This window comes from Plectropomus leopardus, chromosome 16, assembly GCF_008729295.1.
Source record: "Plectropomus leopardus isolate mb chromosome 16, YSFRI_Pleo_2.0, whole genome shotgun sequence".
In the NCBI taxonomy this organism is placed as follows: Eukaryota; Metazoa; Chordata; class Actinopteri; order Perciformes; family Serranidae; genus Plectropomus; species Plectropomus leopardus.
Window position 1 is genome coordinate 18,542,187 of NC_056478.1, and position 18,224 is coordinate 18,560,410.

Genomic DNA, 18,224 nt, shown 5'->3' on the forward strand with positions numbered 1-18,224 from the left:
AGACTTTTAGCAAGAGCTGGAAGCAGGACGAAATTTGATGTAGGCAGCTGCGATAAAAACCCTGTTTAGATTTCTCTCCGAGAGGAATCCTTTTGAGAACACAGACATATTTCAATCACACAAAAATAATAATAATGGCTGTAAGTTTTTGTGAAAACAAAGAGGTGAGAGATTGAGGTCAGTTATACAACTACCTCTGGGCTGGTAGGAACTTTGGTTTGCACAATAACACTTGATCTGGGAATACTTTTGCAATAATGTGGATGTGACTTTGTGTCATCAGACTGAAGGGCAGTCTTCCAACTCATAATGCTCCCCTGCTGCTCAGAACCAGGAAATGGTAGAACCAGTAAAATGGCAATCTTCCAATAATGTGTTTTCTAGCCACCTCCCCAAACTATAGCAAAACTTGAGAGGAGGAGAGGGGGGATGAGAAGACAAGAGTGTTGCTGAAACAACAAAAATAGGGGGAAAGTTTGGATCATAAAATTTTTTTTTTTTCGGAGTCCACCTCCTAAACTGTGTTCTTTGATAGATGTTCAAAAAAAAAAAACTCTGATAAGAAAAACAAAGACACTATCGGTTTGTTAAAAGTGCATGTTTGCTGATTTTAAAAGTCAACATTTAAGTGTAAAATTTATTGTTAATGCATAATTAGTCACCTTTACATAAACTCTTATTTAAGGCAAGACAGTCAGCAGCCTCTGTTACATGCCAGCTGCATTACTTATGGCTGTATTTCACAAATCCGCACCATATTCTCCATAAATCCTGTTTGTTTTGTTTAAATGAAGAGACTCTGTTCACCATCTGCCATTGTGACAAACATAGAGCTTTAACTCAGCACTTGAACTCATCTAAAGTTGTTTTATGGAGTAAAAGTACCTTATGTTTTCTGCAGAAAAAAAATAAATAAATACTGCAACCCAGCTTGTGTCTCATGAAATCTGCACTCGCCTCACACAGTGTAAACAGATATATGGAGGCCGGAAAAGACGTGTACATGGTTTTGTTTGTTTGTAGTATTAATGTTAATGTCTCTAAATTAAAGGTATACAGAATTTTCCTAAAAAACATGTTTAGGCTCAAATAAAATCAATCTCTCATAATCATTAATTACTTCATCAGCTAGAAGTGTATGGTCGTGTATTTATCTGCAGAAACTCTGCCTTCTGCCTTCATTTTCTTAATTTCTGGGCTCAGAAAAAAACACAAATATATCAAGGCAAAGAGGTCAAGCAGCTGGCTTTCACTATTTCACTTTTACTGCCAATACTGTTGACAGACAGTGCCAAATAATTTCTTTATAGTATACCTTTAAAAAGGTAAGTGCCATATAAATGCAGCAAGTCCAAGCAGTCCTAGTCCGTTAAGTCAAAAAATAAAACTACTTTAACTCTATTATGTTGTGTTTATTCTGACTACCTTCACCAGGACGTTGAGTGTGCCAGGACTGGAGCCGTCAGGGCTGGTGAGGAGATAGTTGAAGTCGATACAATGAGTATCATTCTCCTTCATGACAGGCAGCTGAAACCTGGCCTTCTCCCCAACGTCATTCTGAGAGACGTCCACATACATGTAGGAACCTGGACACAGAGATAGAGACAAGAATAAATCAAACAACACATGTAATTTGAGGTGGATCAGGTTCACAGAGTTTTTTAAATCTGGACTGAATCATGAGCCACGAACCAGCTTGTTTTTCTTTTTTGTTTGCAGCTGTTTGTGCTTGTAGACCACATACCTCACTGCTTGAACAGACTAGCAGTGGTGCCCTTTGAGGAGGAAGTTGGTGTGTATGACAGGACTTGTTGAAGTGCAGATTGTATACCCACTGCCTGTGTTACATGTACCTACATGAGTAAACCAACTCTCGTTGCTACTGTGTGGCTTTAAAATAATCTTTGTTGAGGACAAGAAAGAGAGCTACAACAGCTCTGTGAACTGATGCAATTACAGTGAACTAGTTTAAAATCGTCCAATCCATTTTAATCGTATGCCTCTGACCTTATCAGTTGTGTCAATGTCAAACTCATGTGTCTATGCAGCTAGGCAAACAAACGGTCCAAAACATAGCTTCATTTCATGACGATGGATGAAAACAGTGCTGCTTGTAAGGTCTGTAAAATGATCATTTCAAGTCAGGGTTGAAAAACACCAAAAATAAGATGAAACATTTTTACGTAGCATGGGCTTTATCTCCGGGAATCCCTTGTGAGTGACACTTGTTTATGTCCAAGTGCCACTGTTTAAAATCTGGGCAGCATATCCGTTCCTGGAGTTAATGTCCCATGTCATAAAATATTAGCATCTAACAGGCAGGCTAAGCAACTGTTTTTTGACATCCTAAATGAAAATGAAACGAATATACAAATATAAAATGATACAAATATAGTGTCAGAATAAAGAGATAATAAAGCAGTCACATTGACACTGAATTCCTATGAGGACCTACTTCATTTACACACAGAAAACTGATAGGAATCAATAACAGAATCGATAGAGAATTTAACTGATAAGCAGGATAAATATTGGCACTAGTAACAAAAAAAATCGAATCAATCCCCATCATTATTGCATGTTTATAAGGTGCCCTGTCCATCAGTAAATATACATATATAGTTAATCTAAATTCAAACCTTATGTTCATCATACACTTTCATCTATTCTGTGCTGCATACTCTGTTTTTTATCTTAATTAGTAAATATTTAGTTGTTTTTATCTTCATTGGGTACTGGTGTTGTTTTCTTTCGGAATCAAAAGTCACTTTAAATTTCACTGTACATCCTGTGGTGTGCATGTGACAAATCAAATCTTAAATCTAACTCATCCCTTACCTATTTAGTATATAGTATCTGTGTATGAATGTAAAGTTAACCAGGATTGCAGGACCTTCTCCTGTGACTTCATTGTGCGTTTGAGTTAAATCTATTACACACTAAAAACCCCAACCTCTAAATTTAATCTATGACCATCTGATTTCTGTTATCTAGGACACAAAGAAGTGGAAACGAAGGTGAACTTCCCCCACTCCCCTGCTCTGTGTCCTCGTTTGGCCTTCACTCTTTGACACAGATACTTTGAAGCAGTGAGTTTCTTGTCATGAGAATAAAAAAACCCCGAAAGAGCCCTGTACTCTCTCCCTTGATGTTTGCATGCTTTTAATCACCTTGGTAACTCTCGTTCCTTTTTGGCTTACAGTACAAGAATCAGTCATCAGTACCTCAACACAAAAAACAAAGCCCTGTTACAACTGTGTCATTTGTTTCTCCTTTGTGATTTTGAGGTTGCCAACAACAAATAAACACAGTGAATTGGAAAAAGAATAGATATTCTACATCTTATTATGACATCACACACTTTTATTTCTTCCTCACTCTCTGGATTCCCGGACAAAATGAAAAATAAGCCAGACTCGATCAAAATAATGTGAAATGGACGGCTGCAGTTTGCATTATACCATGCTGATACCAGTCACTGCGGCTTCCACAGACTCCTTAACCACAGTAGTCAAATGTTTCCACAGTCTGCAACATATCATTACCTGCAACAACCCAGTGGTGTCACGTGATTAACTGCATTTTTCATAGCTATCCCCTGGGCTATATTTCTCTGGCTTACTTATTTGTTTGCATCATGTTCCTCATCTCTGCTGATTTCAAACATAAATCCGTTGGTTTTGTTATTCTGACATGATGGGGCTCTGGAGAAAGTTTTTTCAGCCACTCACAATGAGAAAGATGAGTAAGCCAAGAATAAATGCACACTATTCGAACTGTCACCACTAAGCGAAATACCCTGTACCTATAGTAGCTGACTGCAGAAAATGGAGCTCGGAATAAAATATAATCTGGGTGTGCTGACAGGACGGTCGGTCAGCCCGTCCAGATGTTCCAGTAATCAGCTCAGACCTCAACCAGATGTTGTTCCAGTGAAATATGATGAAATTTGATCCTTTCCTGCCTGATGTCTAATCTCACATTATCTCATCACAAACTGAGAGAAAGTAGCCATGATAGTGTTTAAGTCTGTTTGTAGAATAGAACAGAATGGAATAGAACTGGTGCTAAAACAATACAATTAATAGGTTAATCAGTTTAATAATTAAATGTATAACTTCTCAAGCAAATTGTTAAACATATGCTCATTTCAGCCACTCAAATATGAGTGTTCCTGCTTTTCTGTGTTTTATATTGTTGTAAATGTAAAATATTTGGGCTCTGGACTCCTGGACGGACAAATGAGCAATATAACGATATCCCTGTTGTCTCCAGGAAAATGTGATGGCTATTTTCCCAGAATTTTCTGACAGTTATAGGCTAAGTAATTAGTGAAGTCGCTGAAATAACAATTGATGGATTAATCAGCAATGAAAACAATTACACTGTCAGTTGCAGAGTAGAATAGGACAGAATGGAGTAGAACAGAACAGGACAAAACAAAACATTATAAAAAAAACAGTCCAGACCAGGACAAAAAAGGAGCAGAACAGAACAGAACAGAACACAGTAGAGCTAGACAGAATAGAGCTTAAACATTTCATATAGGATTCTACTGACGTGACTGATTGTTTTCCAGGAATTAGAGAATTAAGAGCTGATTGCCTCAAAACATGAATATATTTTGGTTACACATTTTTATTTTGTTGGTAATAGTTGTATAATCGCAATATTACACTCAAGGGTGTAACATCATTTAAGTACTTCAGCGATGCTTGCAAACCCTGACCGCATCACTGTCGTGCTTAAATGATGTAATCTTCTTAGTGTTGAGGGTCGAGGCAGGTGTGCTGTAATGTATATTTGAGCACGTTCCAAAAGTCTTGTGGACGAATCAGATTCCTTGGTTGGAACTGCTTATAAATAATACATTGATATATTACAACATAATGTCTGTGCTTTTGATAAACAAAGCAGCACTCAGTCTTAACTGGTTAAATCTATTTGCATATTAAACTGTACACACAATATGCTGTATACAATGGGCTGCAAAACAATAGTGATTATCACTCATTGTTTAGCTAATCTACTGTGAGAAAACACTTTTCTCTGCAGAATATAGCTCAATGTAACAGGCTTTCAACTAACGCATGCACGCACGCACGCGCACACACACACACACACACACACACACACACACACACACACACACACACACAGCTTTTCAAAACCCCAATACTGTACCCCAGTTATTGGATTGGCTCTTCCTCTCTCTCTTGATCTCTCCTCCTCTTTTTCTGTCATTACCACCCCAACATCGCCTACACATGCAAACACACACACACACACAAAAAACAGACACCTCTATTTCAGCCAGTATTAGAATAATCCTACTTTCCCGCTTCTGAATGTCACAGACAAAACACAAAATGAGAGCATCCAAACTGGACTTCAGCCAGTCAGACTGGAAACAATACTAGGCCAGCACCACACTCTCTCCCTCCATCTCTATAATATACAGCCATCCAAAATGAACACATAATGGGTGTTTCTCCTATTCCTTCATTTTTGGCACTCATACCAAGATGGTGACATGAGTAAAGCGTCTTTAAGATGGCTGCCAAGATGGTGCACCAGCTAAAAATACTGCTATCAATCAGAGACCCAGATATGTCACAACACACACAACATGGCAAAAATATAACCTTTAGCACTTCAGCTTATCATAACACTGCCTGCTGCAAAATCCTAAGAGCAAGAAGGTAAAAACACCTGAATAGCATTTGGTTGATAGTTATAATATTCCATAATTTTCAAAAAAAATATTCAAATGTTTTAGCCTGGAGAGACAGAACAATAACAACACCTAATCTGGAGAAAAAACTGGCTTCAGAAAAGATGAGTAATAAAAAAACTGACAGTACATGAAACTGACACAACACCCAAGCTAAGAAAGTAGACCTTGTGATGCCAAGAACATCCGACACCTGAAGTCTGCCAGTTTCTAAAATGGCTGGTGTCTTTGAACTGCCAAAGTCTAAAATGGCCGCTAATAGAATGACGACACAATATAACGATGAGGCTAAAAATACCCCCGTGACAGCCTAAAGACCTAGATATGTCACATAACAACAACAGCAGCAGAAGCGTGGTACAAAGAGGACCGTTCTCCAGCTAAACAGTAACAGCCTGCTGTTGGGATAACAGCTAATGGGTGACTTTTAATTTCAACGTTTTATGGCCAACTGCAATAGGTGGGATACAAAAAAAATGCAGCTTGTTTAAAATAAAGAAACAAGACTCACCATATACTTTAATTGCTACACTGTACTTGTCACACGTGGGACTGATTTAATCTTTCTATCTCGCTGGTATTTCTTTTAACCTGTCTTTAAAATTTTACTTTTTAATAGTGTTTTTGAACACTACTGTGTGATTGGAGATTTGTATCTGATTTCTGTCCAAAGTGGCATCTTCAGTGTCTTGTTTTATCTGACAAACAGTCCCAAACCAAAAGATATTCAATTTACTACCATATATGACATTGTAAAAGTGATAATTCTTCATATTTAAGAAAAATAATAATATTGTTTGGTTTTCTTACTTCCATTTTTCTTCTCTTGCACTGAGCTGAACTGTCAGTCAATGATTTCATATACTGTATATACGGGCTCTGACACTGATTGAACATGCTGAATCAGATGAAAAACAGCTGACAAGGGCCGACTAGGGTCAACTAGGGTGACACACGCTCACCAACGGCTCGACATTGACCACTGGCCGGCCAACTGTCAGCTTGGTGTGTCAGGGCCTTAACAATATATGCGCAACACATGAAATACCTGTAAAGTAATTCTCACTGCGATTACATGGGGTGTATATGTTTTCAATACAATGCAATAAAAAATACTACTTTTGGGAGGCTTAATGTGTGTCATAGAGGTTTGATTAAATGCAAATTTTAAAGCTGCATAGTTTGTGTTGCTGTATCCATCATTATTCACTCATTTTTAAAACATCCAGTGGATGAGAGACCAGCTTCACTGCAGTCTAAATGCCTTTTTTTCTCCTCCCTTATTAGACAGTACACTGTGGAGAACAAGAGGAAAGAGAGGGAGAGACATGGGGAGAATGGCATGCCAAATAGATTTAGAGTGGTACTGGCTGACAACATTATGAGTCAAGAGTATCTGCTTTAGTCCAATGAGCCACAGAGCCCCAGCCCATGAATGTTCAACTGGCACAATGCACGTTGCCAGCGTGGCATCTAGACCCTGCCATGGTGTCTAGTGCCAACATCAACCCCCAAAGAGATTACACAGAATAGTTTTAGCTCTATTACAAAAACTGCCAAACCATCCCTCCACACTCAATACCGCCTTAAGCACAAATGGTGATTAGTAACTGGGACAAACCAATGTGGATTATAAGAAACAAAAGTATAATTGTTGGTCGAACTATCCAATGACTATAACATCTTTGTGTAAAGGCCTAATATTACTTGTTTTCTTCTGTCAATACCTTTGACAATATATACTGTAACCCTTAAATACTAATCAGCAAAATAAATTCACTCCCAAAGGTCACTGAGGTGCCAGATACTCTTTCATAATCCACTCTAAACAAAGTTTAGTTTTGGGTGATATCTATGTCTTCATACCTTCCTTGAATTTTACTTTTTCACTTTTACTAGAGTTTAAATGTCTTTATCTGTCACAAACATGAGGAAATACAAATGTATCTGTTTTACTGAACCTTTCCTGTTTCAAAATAAAAGCTCTATGACAACGTTTCTGTCGACAGAATCCCTTTGGTTGTTGACACAATGCTTTTTCCTGTGAAACATTTACAGGACCGTGTTGTTGACAATGCAATATCTGGCACAGCTTAAAAAAAGAGTGGAGTATGTGCTTTAAATTGCAGAAATACAGTAGATATAACAGTGGGCAGCAGCACAAACGCTGCCAGTGTGAACACACTGCTCACACATGCAGTGTGGCCCAGGTGTAACCTCCAGGGCTCAAAACATCTTCAATGCAGCCTCTCCAGTATGAAGTTAATAGAAAGATGAGGATCCATTTTTAAAATCACACCGTCGGGATTTCTAAATACCTTGTATACCGTAAATACCATTAAGGGTCAAAAGCCCAAAAGGTTTACATCCAATGCTCTAAATCAAGCCAAGCCCTCAGGGAGACTGCAGCCAGACAAGAGTACTTCTAAATTACTGGTGGCTAGGATTTCCTGGCAAAACAACAATTCTAATAACAGACATTACCACTGTGTCCCTGGGCAAGGTATTTAAGCTACTAACTCAACCCCTCACCCATTCCCTGCTACTTCTTCCAAATACAAAACCCAGCCAAGTGCTGTTTCTGTAATCCCCTCCAGCAACCTTGTTTCCCATCCGCAGCACTGCTGTCCCACGCCCTGCTGGCATTATTAACACATCAAATGTCAATTCATGCTCCTGTACCTTTAGGCAGTGCTCTGAACCCCCCACACCTTTAGCAACCAACATCTCAAAACCATTAACCTGCAATGCCATCCTCGTTCCTGCTCATCCCACTAGCCTACAGGAGTTAATGCTTTGCTAATTCCAGGCATTACTTTAGCGTTCTTGGGCCGAGGTATTTAACCTCTTCAAACTGCCAACCTGCCCTCTCTGCATAGTGACACCGCTCTGTATTAATATCACTAAATGCTAGACTTTGGCTGTGTACCACTGGGCAAGGCATCTCATCATCCTGTCATGGTCTAAATATATCCAAGACCACATGCAGCCACCAGACAGCAGGTACACACACACACACACACACACACACACACACACACACACACACACAGACACACAAACAACTTTGGGATTTTTTTGTGTGTTTGTGTGAAAATCATAAAGAGCTGTCATTGAACTGAACCTTTCTCTTAATGTCAGTGTATCTGGGTTGTCATGATGATATGCATGAGAGATAAATAACGGCATTACATTGTCATGGTAACAGAGTCATAATCTCCCACAACAAAGGCGATGAGACCATAGGAGAGGAAACGTGTCAAGAGGAGACAAGAGGACAGGAAAGGAGATAAAATGAGAGGAGAGGAGAGGAGAGGAGAGGAGAGGAGAGGAAGGGAAAGGGAAAGGAACGGAAAGGAAAGGAGACAAGACAAGGCAAAAGAAAAGGAAGGGAGAGGAGAGGAAAGGAGACAAAAGAAGAATAGAGGAAAGGAAAGAAAAGGAGAGAGGAAAAGAAAGGCGATGAGAGGAAAGAAGACAAATTGATAATTGATGACCGGGCAGGAGAGGAAAGGAGACAAGAGAATAGGAAAAGAAATAGAAGACTGCAAGGAAAGAATCGAAGAGAAAAGAAACAAGAGGACAAGTCAGAGTAGAGAAGAAAAGAGACAAAAGGAGATGAAAAAAGACAAGAAGAAATGAAATAAGAGGAGACTAGGGTAAGGGGAGAAGAAAAGGAAGAGAGAGGTCAAAATTAAAGATATGAACAAACTCAAGCATGTCTGTGGTCACATTTCAACATGGTCACTGTGGTTACCGCCGTTGTTCATAAACCCTTCAACATTCTTCCTCTGTGGTTTTAATTTTGTAAAGTCAGTCACTATCTCCACATTGCATAGCTGGTTATTATTACAACATTTTGCTTTTAAGATTGTAAAGTAGGCAACCTTCCCTGTTCCCTGCCGTTGATTAATGACCTCATATTCTGTTAATTAGACCCTCAGCCCTGAGGCAGAAAGATTTAATTTCCCCTTCATCATCACCACAGAGAAAAAAAACAACTGATTAAAGAGGAGAGGAGAGGATGTCTTAGAAAAGAGGAGAGAGGGAAGAAGTGTGGATGGGATACAGAAGAGGTGTCAGAGGTGAGAGAAGTACTCAGATCGTTCACTAAAGCAAAAGTACCAATACAACATTGTAAAAATACTCCTTTACAAGTAAAAGGCCTGCATCTGAACTCGCTTAAAGGCCCAGTGTGTATGTTTCTGGGAGATCTCTTGGTAAAAAATAACAGATGATATTCATAGCTATGTTTTCATTTGTGTATCACTAAGAATGATTAGCCCTTTTTACAAAGAGATTGCGTTATAGGGTCACTGCTGAGTCCCTTTTGCATTTTTACACAGAACCAAACAATGGAGGCATCATGATGTTCCAGTGTGTGACTTTAGATAACATGTCGGCAATCCAGAAGCAAAAAAAGGCGTGGCAGGCATGACAAATAACACAACAGCATTGACCTCTAGTGTGACATATAACATATGTGTCAGCAGCGCTTTCTAAACATAACAACAACATTGCATGGCAATAATAATCATTTACTGTCTCTGTTATATGGTGGCTGATCTCCTCTACTCAGAAGGGAAGGAGCTCCCGGACCTCGTTGGTTTCCCAATTTGTGGTCAATTCTGGCTGTTGTTCTACTTTATGTTAGTTGCTAACTAAAAAAACGCTGCCAAAACGTCATACCAGTCCTGTCCTACCAGCTGTCCTTTTTACACAGACATATATTTGGCACTGTCACTTTAGCTGCCAGCTTAAAAGTGTGAAAACTCTGTCCCCCCATTCCACGATTGCACCTTTAATAGAGAACAACGAGGTGGAATAACAACACAAAATTCCCACCTTGACTATCAGTGTAAAAGGGACTTTAAAATCATTGTGTTTTCATTCGCTTTGAATGAGCTTTTCATAACTACATAACAAGCAGGTCCTCTTACACAAAGTCTGCCATGTTGTTTCTACAGTAGCCCAGAACAGACGAAAAAGAAACACTGGCTCTAGAGAGGAACTTTAGCATTTTCACATTGAAGTTGCAACTTGAATTTAGTGGCGTGAATGCAACCTGGAAGCTACTGTCTTAAGAGGGAAGACATATTCATTTGGCTGCAATTGGCAACCTTGCTGCTAGATACCATTTATTCTGACACACTTGTCTTTTAAGTAAAAGTAAAGAGGGATTTTTAAAAAAGTGCTCAAAGTATCAAAATTAAAGTACTGGTTCTGCAGAAAAATACCAGATTAAACAATAAGAACAGTGAAAGTATTTTTTTCAAGGTGTCTACAGCTTTCAGACACTAATATTTAATGCTTTCTAAGACTTTTTCAGGATAATTTTTAATCAAATTTAAAATCCTCTTTTTCTACTTTAAGCATTGCAGGTAAGCATTAAAGGTAAGTTGTATATATGTGGTCCCGTGCAGTTAGGTTTTATGTAGGAATCAGTGTGAGTTGGGTAATCGATATTTAACAACAGGTATGTGCAAGTATAAAGTAAAAGGACAGTATTAGGTTCAGTGGTGGGTTTAAGGATTTGTAACTTTCATGGAGCAGAGCTTGACTCATTTTGAGAAACATAAATCAAAAGATGGATGAATGAAATTAGATAAAATTTTAGTGGCAATTAAGACCTCACAAATTAAAACTTCAGACAATTTGATGACTTAACTAATTAAATGTAAGACATTTTAAGACTTTTTAAGGACCTGAAGACACCCTGACTTAGTTACTCTCCTCCTCTACTTTGATGTGTTGAACCCGTGGATGACGGAAACGGGAGAAAGGAAGTCACCTTGTGGCAGGTCTGGTGAGACGTATGGCACCTCCTGGGTGTTGATGTGCGTCCAGTCAAAGTCATCATAGGGATCTTGCTGGTAATCACACTGAGAGAAGCCTTCATCAAACGTACAGCTCCCTGCAAAGAGAAAAACAATACGATTTAGTTAATCTCATACCATCAGTGATTATTGACAGAAGAATTAAATCTAGTTATTTGAATCGCTACATGAATTCCTTTCTGGTCGTATCAACTTTAACTTTTGATCCTTTTCCTGTACGTTGTTTTTCTGTGTGTGTCTGTCTCAGCTCATTAACAAACCACCAGGAGTCTGAGCTCCAACAGTCATCACTCAAGGCAAGTCAGGATCACCTCTGACTCAACCATCAGGGCCTTCAGCTGATCATCTGAGCCCATCACCACAGCCTCGGGACAACCATGTGTGAGCTGGCCGCCCGTGGCCCAGCCTAAGCAGGAAGTTGCCCTAATGCAGAGAGACGCCACTTGTCCCTGACGGCTAGCTGAAACAATCAACCTCCAATGATATGTGGCGTGCAATGGCAATATTGCTGATAGAAATAACATGCAGGCTACTGCTAGCAGTCTGATTCATTGACCTACGAGTGATGCACGGCTTGTGTTAATAAAATGGCTCAGAGAGATGTGGCTAAGAAAAGCCACAGTGCCATCTGATTCAAGTCACTGGTACTTAGTGCTCACAGATATGTGTCCTTCTTGACATTGGCCAGAGTAGGACAAGATTAAATCATCTGTACATAGTTTTATGGTATTTATTGTTTTTATTGTCATCATTTTTACTGTTTTTTTTTCTATTGTGGTATGCAATTTTCACTAGTTGCAGATGTGTTTGCTATTTAATCTTTTGCATCCTTTTCACTGATTTTATTGCTATTTATAACTTTTCATGGCCATTTCTGCCAATTATTTGTTTTTATTGAATTTATTGCTATCATATTTTATATATCCTTTTAGGCAACTGAATGTGAATCCAGGGCATTTCTGTAAAAGAGCTGAATGCTCAGTCAATTTTCCCTGAATAAACAATGGCTGAATATAGTAAACTTGCATAGTACATACAGTACACAGACGTGGCAATTAATCCACGAATCGTTTCTACTCTAATTAAAATAACCAAATTCAAGACAGCAATATATCTTTTAAACGATGTTCAAGTGGTGATTGGTGGGCGATGGATGGTATTTTGTGACAATGCTACATTGTACCGCACCAGAAAATGGGCTAAAATTAGGTGTGTCACTTTAATCACTGCTGATCAAAGCCAGTCAAAGCTGGAGTTGAAAAATACCCATGACTACTGCGGAGTCCTTTGCCGCGGAAGTGAATGCCGTGTGTAACCCTTTCCACTAAAGACAAAAGCCAGATGTTAGTGATAGTGTTTGTTTTGTCCAGTGGGTAAGGGGCTTACAATGCACATCAGGCATGTTTATAATATATCCACAGCTACTACGACACTGAGGTATACGAGAGCGAGCCACCAGCACTGCCAGCTACATAAATCTCCTAACATTCACTTTGCGCTGCAGCTTTGCTACCTGTGTCCTAGAGCAAGCTGCAGTGGCTGTGATGGAGAGCAGAACGACAGGCCCTCAGATACCCCACTGATCTGAGCTCCCGCTACAGAGGGATACCAAGAGGTGACAGCCGCCGCCGGAGGAGAAACAAGTTAACATCAAACTAAGCGACTGTCTTCGGCTGCTGGCTGTATGGTTGCCTGTGACTCACAGCCTCAGAGATACACCGGATCGCATTCCCCTTGGCGTCATTCTTTAAACCAGCCATCTCTTTGTGCAATTCAGTTCACTCCCATTCAATTCAATTAAGTCTTCGTCACAGCAAGTTACCTCCAGTCATAATGCGAAAAATGCTGGGACATGTAGAGGGCACAGCACGACAACACGCATTTTTCTCCTCCAAACTATTCAATTTAAACTTAACTTGGATGTACAGAATCTAATTCTACTCATGTCTCACAAACGCTGCTGTGTGTGTGTGTGTGTGTGTGTGTGTGTGTGTGTGTGTGTGTGTGTGTAATCTCCTTGACTTCCTGTCTCCCACAGTGTGTGTGTCAGTTTACATCTTGCTGTCAGGTAGCTCTCTCTGCATGGGTTAAAGGAGCAAAGTGTGTGACAGTGGGGTGTACAGTATGTTTTAATGTGTATATCGGAATATACAGCATCTATGAGCCAGTATACAAGTATAGGCAAAACAATTGGGGCTTCAACTAACAATTATTTTCTTGATTAACTGATTAGTTGCTTAGTCTATAACCCAAAGATATTCAGTTTACCATCAAAGAGGAGTGAGGAAACTACAAAATATTCACATTTAAGAAGCTGGAATCCAGGAATGTTGACTTGTTTTATCTAAAATAATAAGTAAAACCATTTTCGACTATATCGATTTTGATTATCAAATAAGTCTGCGATTAATTTAATAGTTTGCAACTAAGTTGTCATTTTTACAGCTCTAAAAATTATTAGAGAAAAACTACTGCATGGTAATCACTCCATACCAAATATCACATATAATATGACATGTTGATGGGTATAGTAACAAAAAAAGGAGAAGTTTGAAAATGTATGTGTTTTTAGATCAGAACCACCTCATTGATGTTCGAGTAACTATAGGTATGTTTTCTTTTACTATATGCATGCAAGCACAAAGAGTAACCTTGTGCATGTCTTGCAGCTGCAGTAGAAAATACTATCCTTTGTACACAACAGAATTGTACATAGTACTGGCGCCACTCTTCGCACCGAGGTATACCTCCTAACTATTCTCCCAACCTCCTGGCAAGATTGTTTCTATAAATTCAATATGCCTTATTTTATACAACATATTCATGAATCTAGATCTATGTAAACACTCCAGCTGGGCTGTGGAAATGACCACATGCACAGCAGCACTACAGGGTTCTTTGTTAGAGTAGAGCTTTGCTTAAATTAAACTGTGCATCTTTGTTCCCAAAGGGCTTAATCATTCAGATGCTCAGTAAATATAATGTTCAAGTTCAATTAGCAAGGTGGGAAAGTTTAAAATACCAGCGATGATTGTTTAATTAATATGATCTTTGATGAGACAAAACAAGCAGCTGTCATACGTCAGTGTTCAATATTAGGTTTGACTGCTAATGTGCATGATAACACTACGATTACGTTAGCTCAAAAGCACTGCTGTTGACTGTGAGACTGGTCCTGAATTATGGGCATTTAAAGGAACAGTTCATCCCAAATTCAAAACACATATTTTTCCTCTTATCTGTAATGCTATTTATCAGTCTAGATTGCTTTGGTGTGAGTTGCCGAGTGTTGGAGTATCAGCCATACAGATGTCTGCCGCTCGCTTTCCTCTCCACTATAAGGGAACTAGAAGGCACTCAGCTTGTTGAGCTTAAAGCGCCAAAATAAAATACCTGAAAAACTCAAAAGCAATGTCTCTTTCCAGAAATCATGACCCAGTTACTCAAGATAATCCACAGTTCTTGGTATGAGCAGCTTCATATGGGAACTATTTTCTTTCTACACCCACAACCCATATCAACACGTGTAAATGTCTACTGTTAGCTCACCTAGCACACTGGGCTGGCTAGCAGTATAGCTCAGCTGAGGAGGACGCCATTAATGATTATATCTCACACTGTCACAAGCCTCTCATGCATGAGTGGATGCATGCTGCCTTCTACACAGTGATATGGCGGATGTAGTATTGTAGAAAGAAAATAGTTCCTGCATTAAACTGCTCACAACAAGGTCTGTGGATTATCTTGAGTAACTGGGTCATGATTTCTGGAAAGAGACATTGCTTTTGAGTTTTTCAGGTATTTTATTTTGGCGCTTTAAGCTCAACAAGCTGAGTGCCTTCTAGTTCCCTTATAGTGGAGAGGAAAGCAGACATCTCTTCAGCCGACATCTCCAAAACTCTGCAACTCACACCAAAACAATCTAGACTGATGTAGTGACTGACAGCACTACAGGTAAGCGGAAAAATATGTAGTTAGTAAACATGTAGTTTTTCTGAATGTCACAGCAACCATTTATACAAATTCATGTCAATGTCAGTAATATGTGAGTTATTTGAAATAAAGCTACAAGTAAAAACCTTGATGGCACATGATTCATTCATTGCTCACTGATTGGAATACTGTGGTCAGGGCTGCTGCTGGCTGGACAGTAAACTTCATGAGTGTTAGTTTAGAGTAATACTTAAAAAATTTTGCATGTTTTCCTTAAGTGAGAAATATTTCGGCCATAGTTGTGGAATCGCAGAAGTGCTTAGCCTTGGTTTACATGCTACAGCATTTGTTTGGCCTTGTTTAACTTTGTCAAACTACAGAACACATACAGGGGCTTTATTCAGTTTCAGTGCTTTTTTTTCCTGGAATTTCTGCTTCTGAAAGCAGTCTACAGTGTAAAGCAAAATTGGATTTAAACTCACCGTGTTCAAAATATGTGCTGTGGGCTTTTAAGTCTGCATACTCACACACACACACACACACACACACATACACAGACAAACAGTTCACTCAGCTCTGATATAGTGCCATGGTAGACGAGGTATTTTGCCTTGACTAAGCATTGAAGAAAAAAAAAACATGTCCTTGTTTTAAATTTCCGCCCTACTAACTGGTTTAAAAGAACATTTCTCAGTCATACAGCATTCCTCTTTTTGTCTGCACACCTCTGATAGAGATTCTCACTGCTTTCAGCTGCAAACATACTGAATAAAGTAGCTGTGTGTCCGTGTGTGTATGTGTGTGTCCACTGGAAAGGGGATCTGCAGAAACCACAAATGTGTGAAACTGTCTACACACACACACACACACACACACACACACACAGACACACACACAGACACACACACAAACCAAGCTCGCCCACGTTCTCAGTTAACACTTCTTCCTTTCCTCAATGTCCTGCCAACTTAAACCAACACACACATCAACGAACACATGCATCTGACAGTTTATCGTTGTTGCCAATACTGAGAAGAGCAGACCTGGAGCTATTATTTTACCTCTGCCTCTTACCTCGAGTCACGTCCAAATGTTGTACGAAGTTAAAATCTATTGATCTAGTAATCAATCAAGTATCTTTCTGAGATGGTTTCTTGAATACATCAACATAAATAATTAAATTCTTATGAATTATTTTATGCCTTTGGGAAGCTCTGGTAGTGTTTCTGTTACTGGCACAAACTTTAATTTAACCTGCAATAACTATTTTTCAGAAACAAGCTGTAAATACAACACTGACATAACATCTATAACATCTAACAAGTTTATATTACAACTTTTATAGCGAACAGCTGCCTGTTTATACATCAAGCAGACACAGAGAGAGACACACTGGCATTCATTTGGAATCATGTTTAAGGCAACGTCATTAATTTAAGTGCAATATTTACTCTCCTTTTAGCTCTGTTTTGGGAAATAGCTGGCTCTTTCGCTGCTAAATGCTCCACTATGTTCGCCAGCTCGGCTGTTTAGTGCTGGGCCGCTAGCATACTGTGGGTTTTTAGAGCTTTTTGGCTTAAAACAGCTGCCTACTTTGGCCAAAAACAACACTATAAAGCCCCTTTCACACATGCGCTGCAAGCCTGAACTTATCTAGACATTACTCGAAGGAGCTGTATGTGAGAATGCAAATGCCCGAATAAGTTGAACTGGACATTAAATGTATAAAGTCTGTGTAATGTCCAATTGAACCAGTATGTGAAAAGAGCAGGTCTTTGATAAATTCACAGTGAGCAGGTGGACATGTTAGAACTGGAAGAACAGAAACATCCAAGAGAGAAGAAGAAGGTTCATTTACATGAAGTTGCTAATGACAACAACAGGATTCAGATTTCTGTCGCTGAGGGCAAAAGTCGGAATTGTCAGAAAAATTAAAGGAAAAGCAAAATACTGTTGTTTGTGACCAAATCACAAAGTGGCTTACATAAAAAATACACCACAATATTCATAGCATGCTTTATGAGATATGTTCTGCCCCCTGCACGCTCTACACCAGCGCCACTCCTCATCTAAACCAAGAGAAACTCCAGACGTGATTCTTTCATGTATACTACTATGAATGGCTGTTAAGTGGTCAGAGTAAACCAAAACTGTACAACTGTAGCTGTAAAACCAAAACAATGAGCTAAAAGAATTGATGATCATCTGTGAGTTTATTATTATGACCAACTTCTTTCACATTACACCCGAGTCCTGCATTGGGTTGGGCACCCACAGGTATCTGATGGGTGATATGCAAAAATATTTTTTCTTAATTTTATTCTTAGGTTTGTCTCTGGGTGAAATACGGAACATTTGGGCCAGGTGTGGGATGATACATATATTTATATAAAATTAGATTAATAATAATTTAATTTCACAGTGTGTGAGAGCTGCTTCAATCCGGTGCGTTACTAACTGTAGAGATGTACTGCTCAATATTATAAGGAAGAGCCACAAGCATTCTTTAAATTATATTTCCTGCGTTTCAAAATATATTATTCTAGTTTTACGTGTATGAAATATTCCAAAATGATCCCTTTACACTTGCTGCCAAACTGAATTATTTAAACGTCGTATATTATAGGATTTGCGGTTTCGGGTCAGGCTTTGGTCTTGTGTCAGTGGTTCAGGTCGGGTTGTTGAACTAATTGGTCATATGTGTGGTTGACACGGCAGAT

General features: G+C 39.1%; 1 protein-coding gene across 1 annotated transcript in view; it reads right to left on the reverse strand.

Moving 5' to 3' along the window:
* LOC121955365 (receptor-type tyrosine-protein phosphatase kappa-like) overlaps window positions 1-18,224 on the reverse strand; it is a 148,845-nt gene that overhangs the window by 79,122 nt on the left and 51,499 nt on the right. The window contains 3 exon segments of the mRNA XM_042503286.1: window positions 1,426-1,586; window positions 11,526-11,537; window positions 11,540-11,648. Of these exon segments, the coding sequence (XP_042359220.1) occupies window positions 1,426-1,586; window positions 11,526-11,537; window positions 11,540-11,633 (267 nt within the window). The 5' untranslated portion in view covers window positions 11,634-11,648.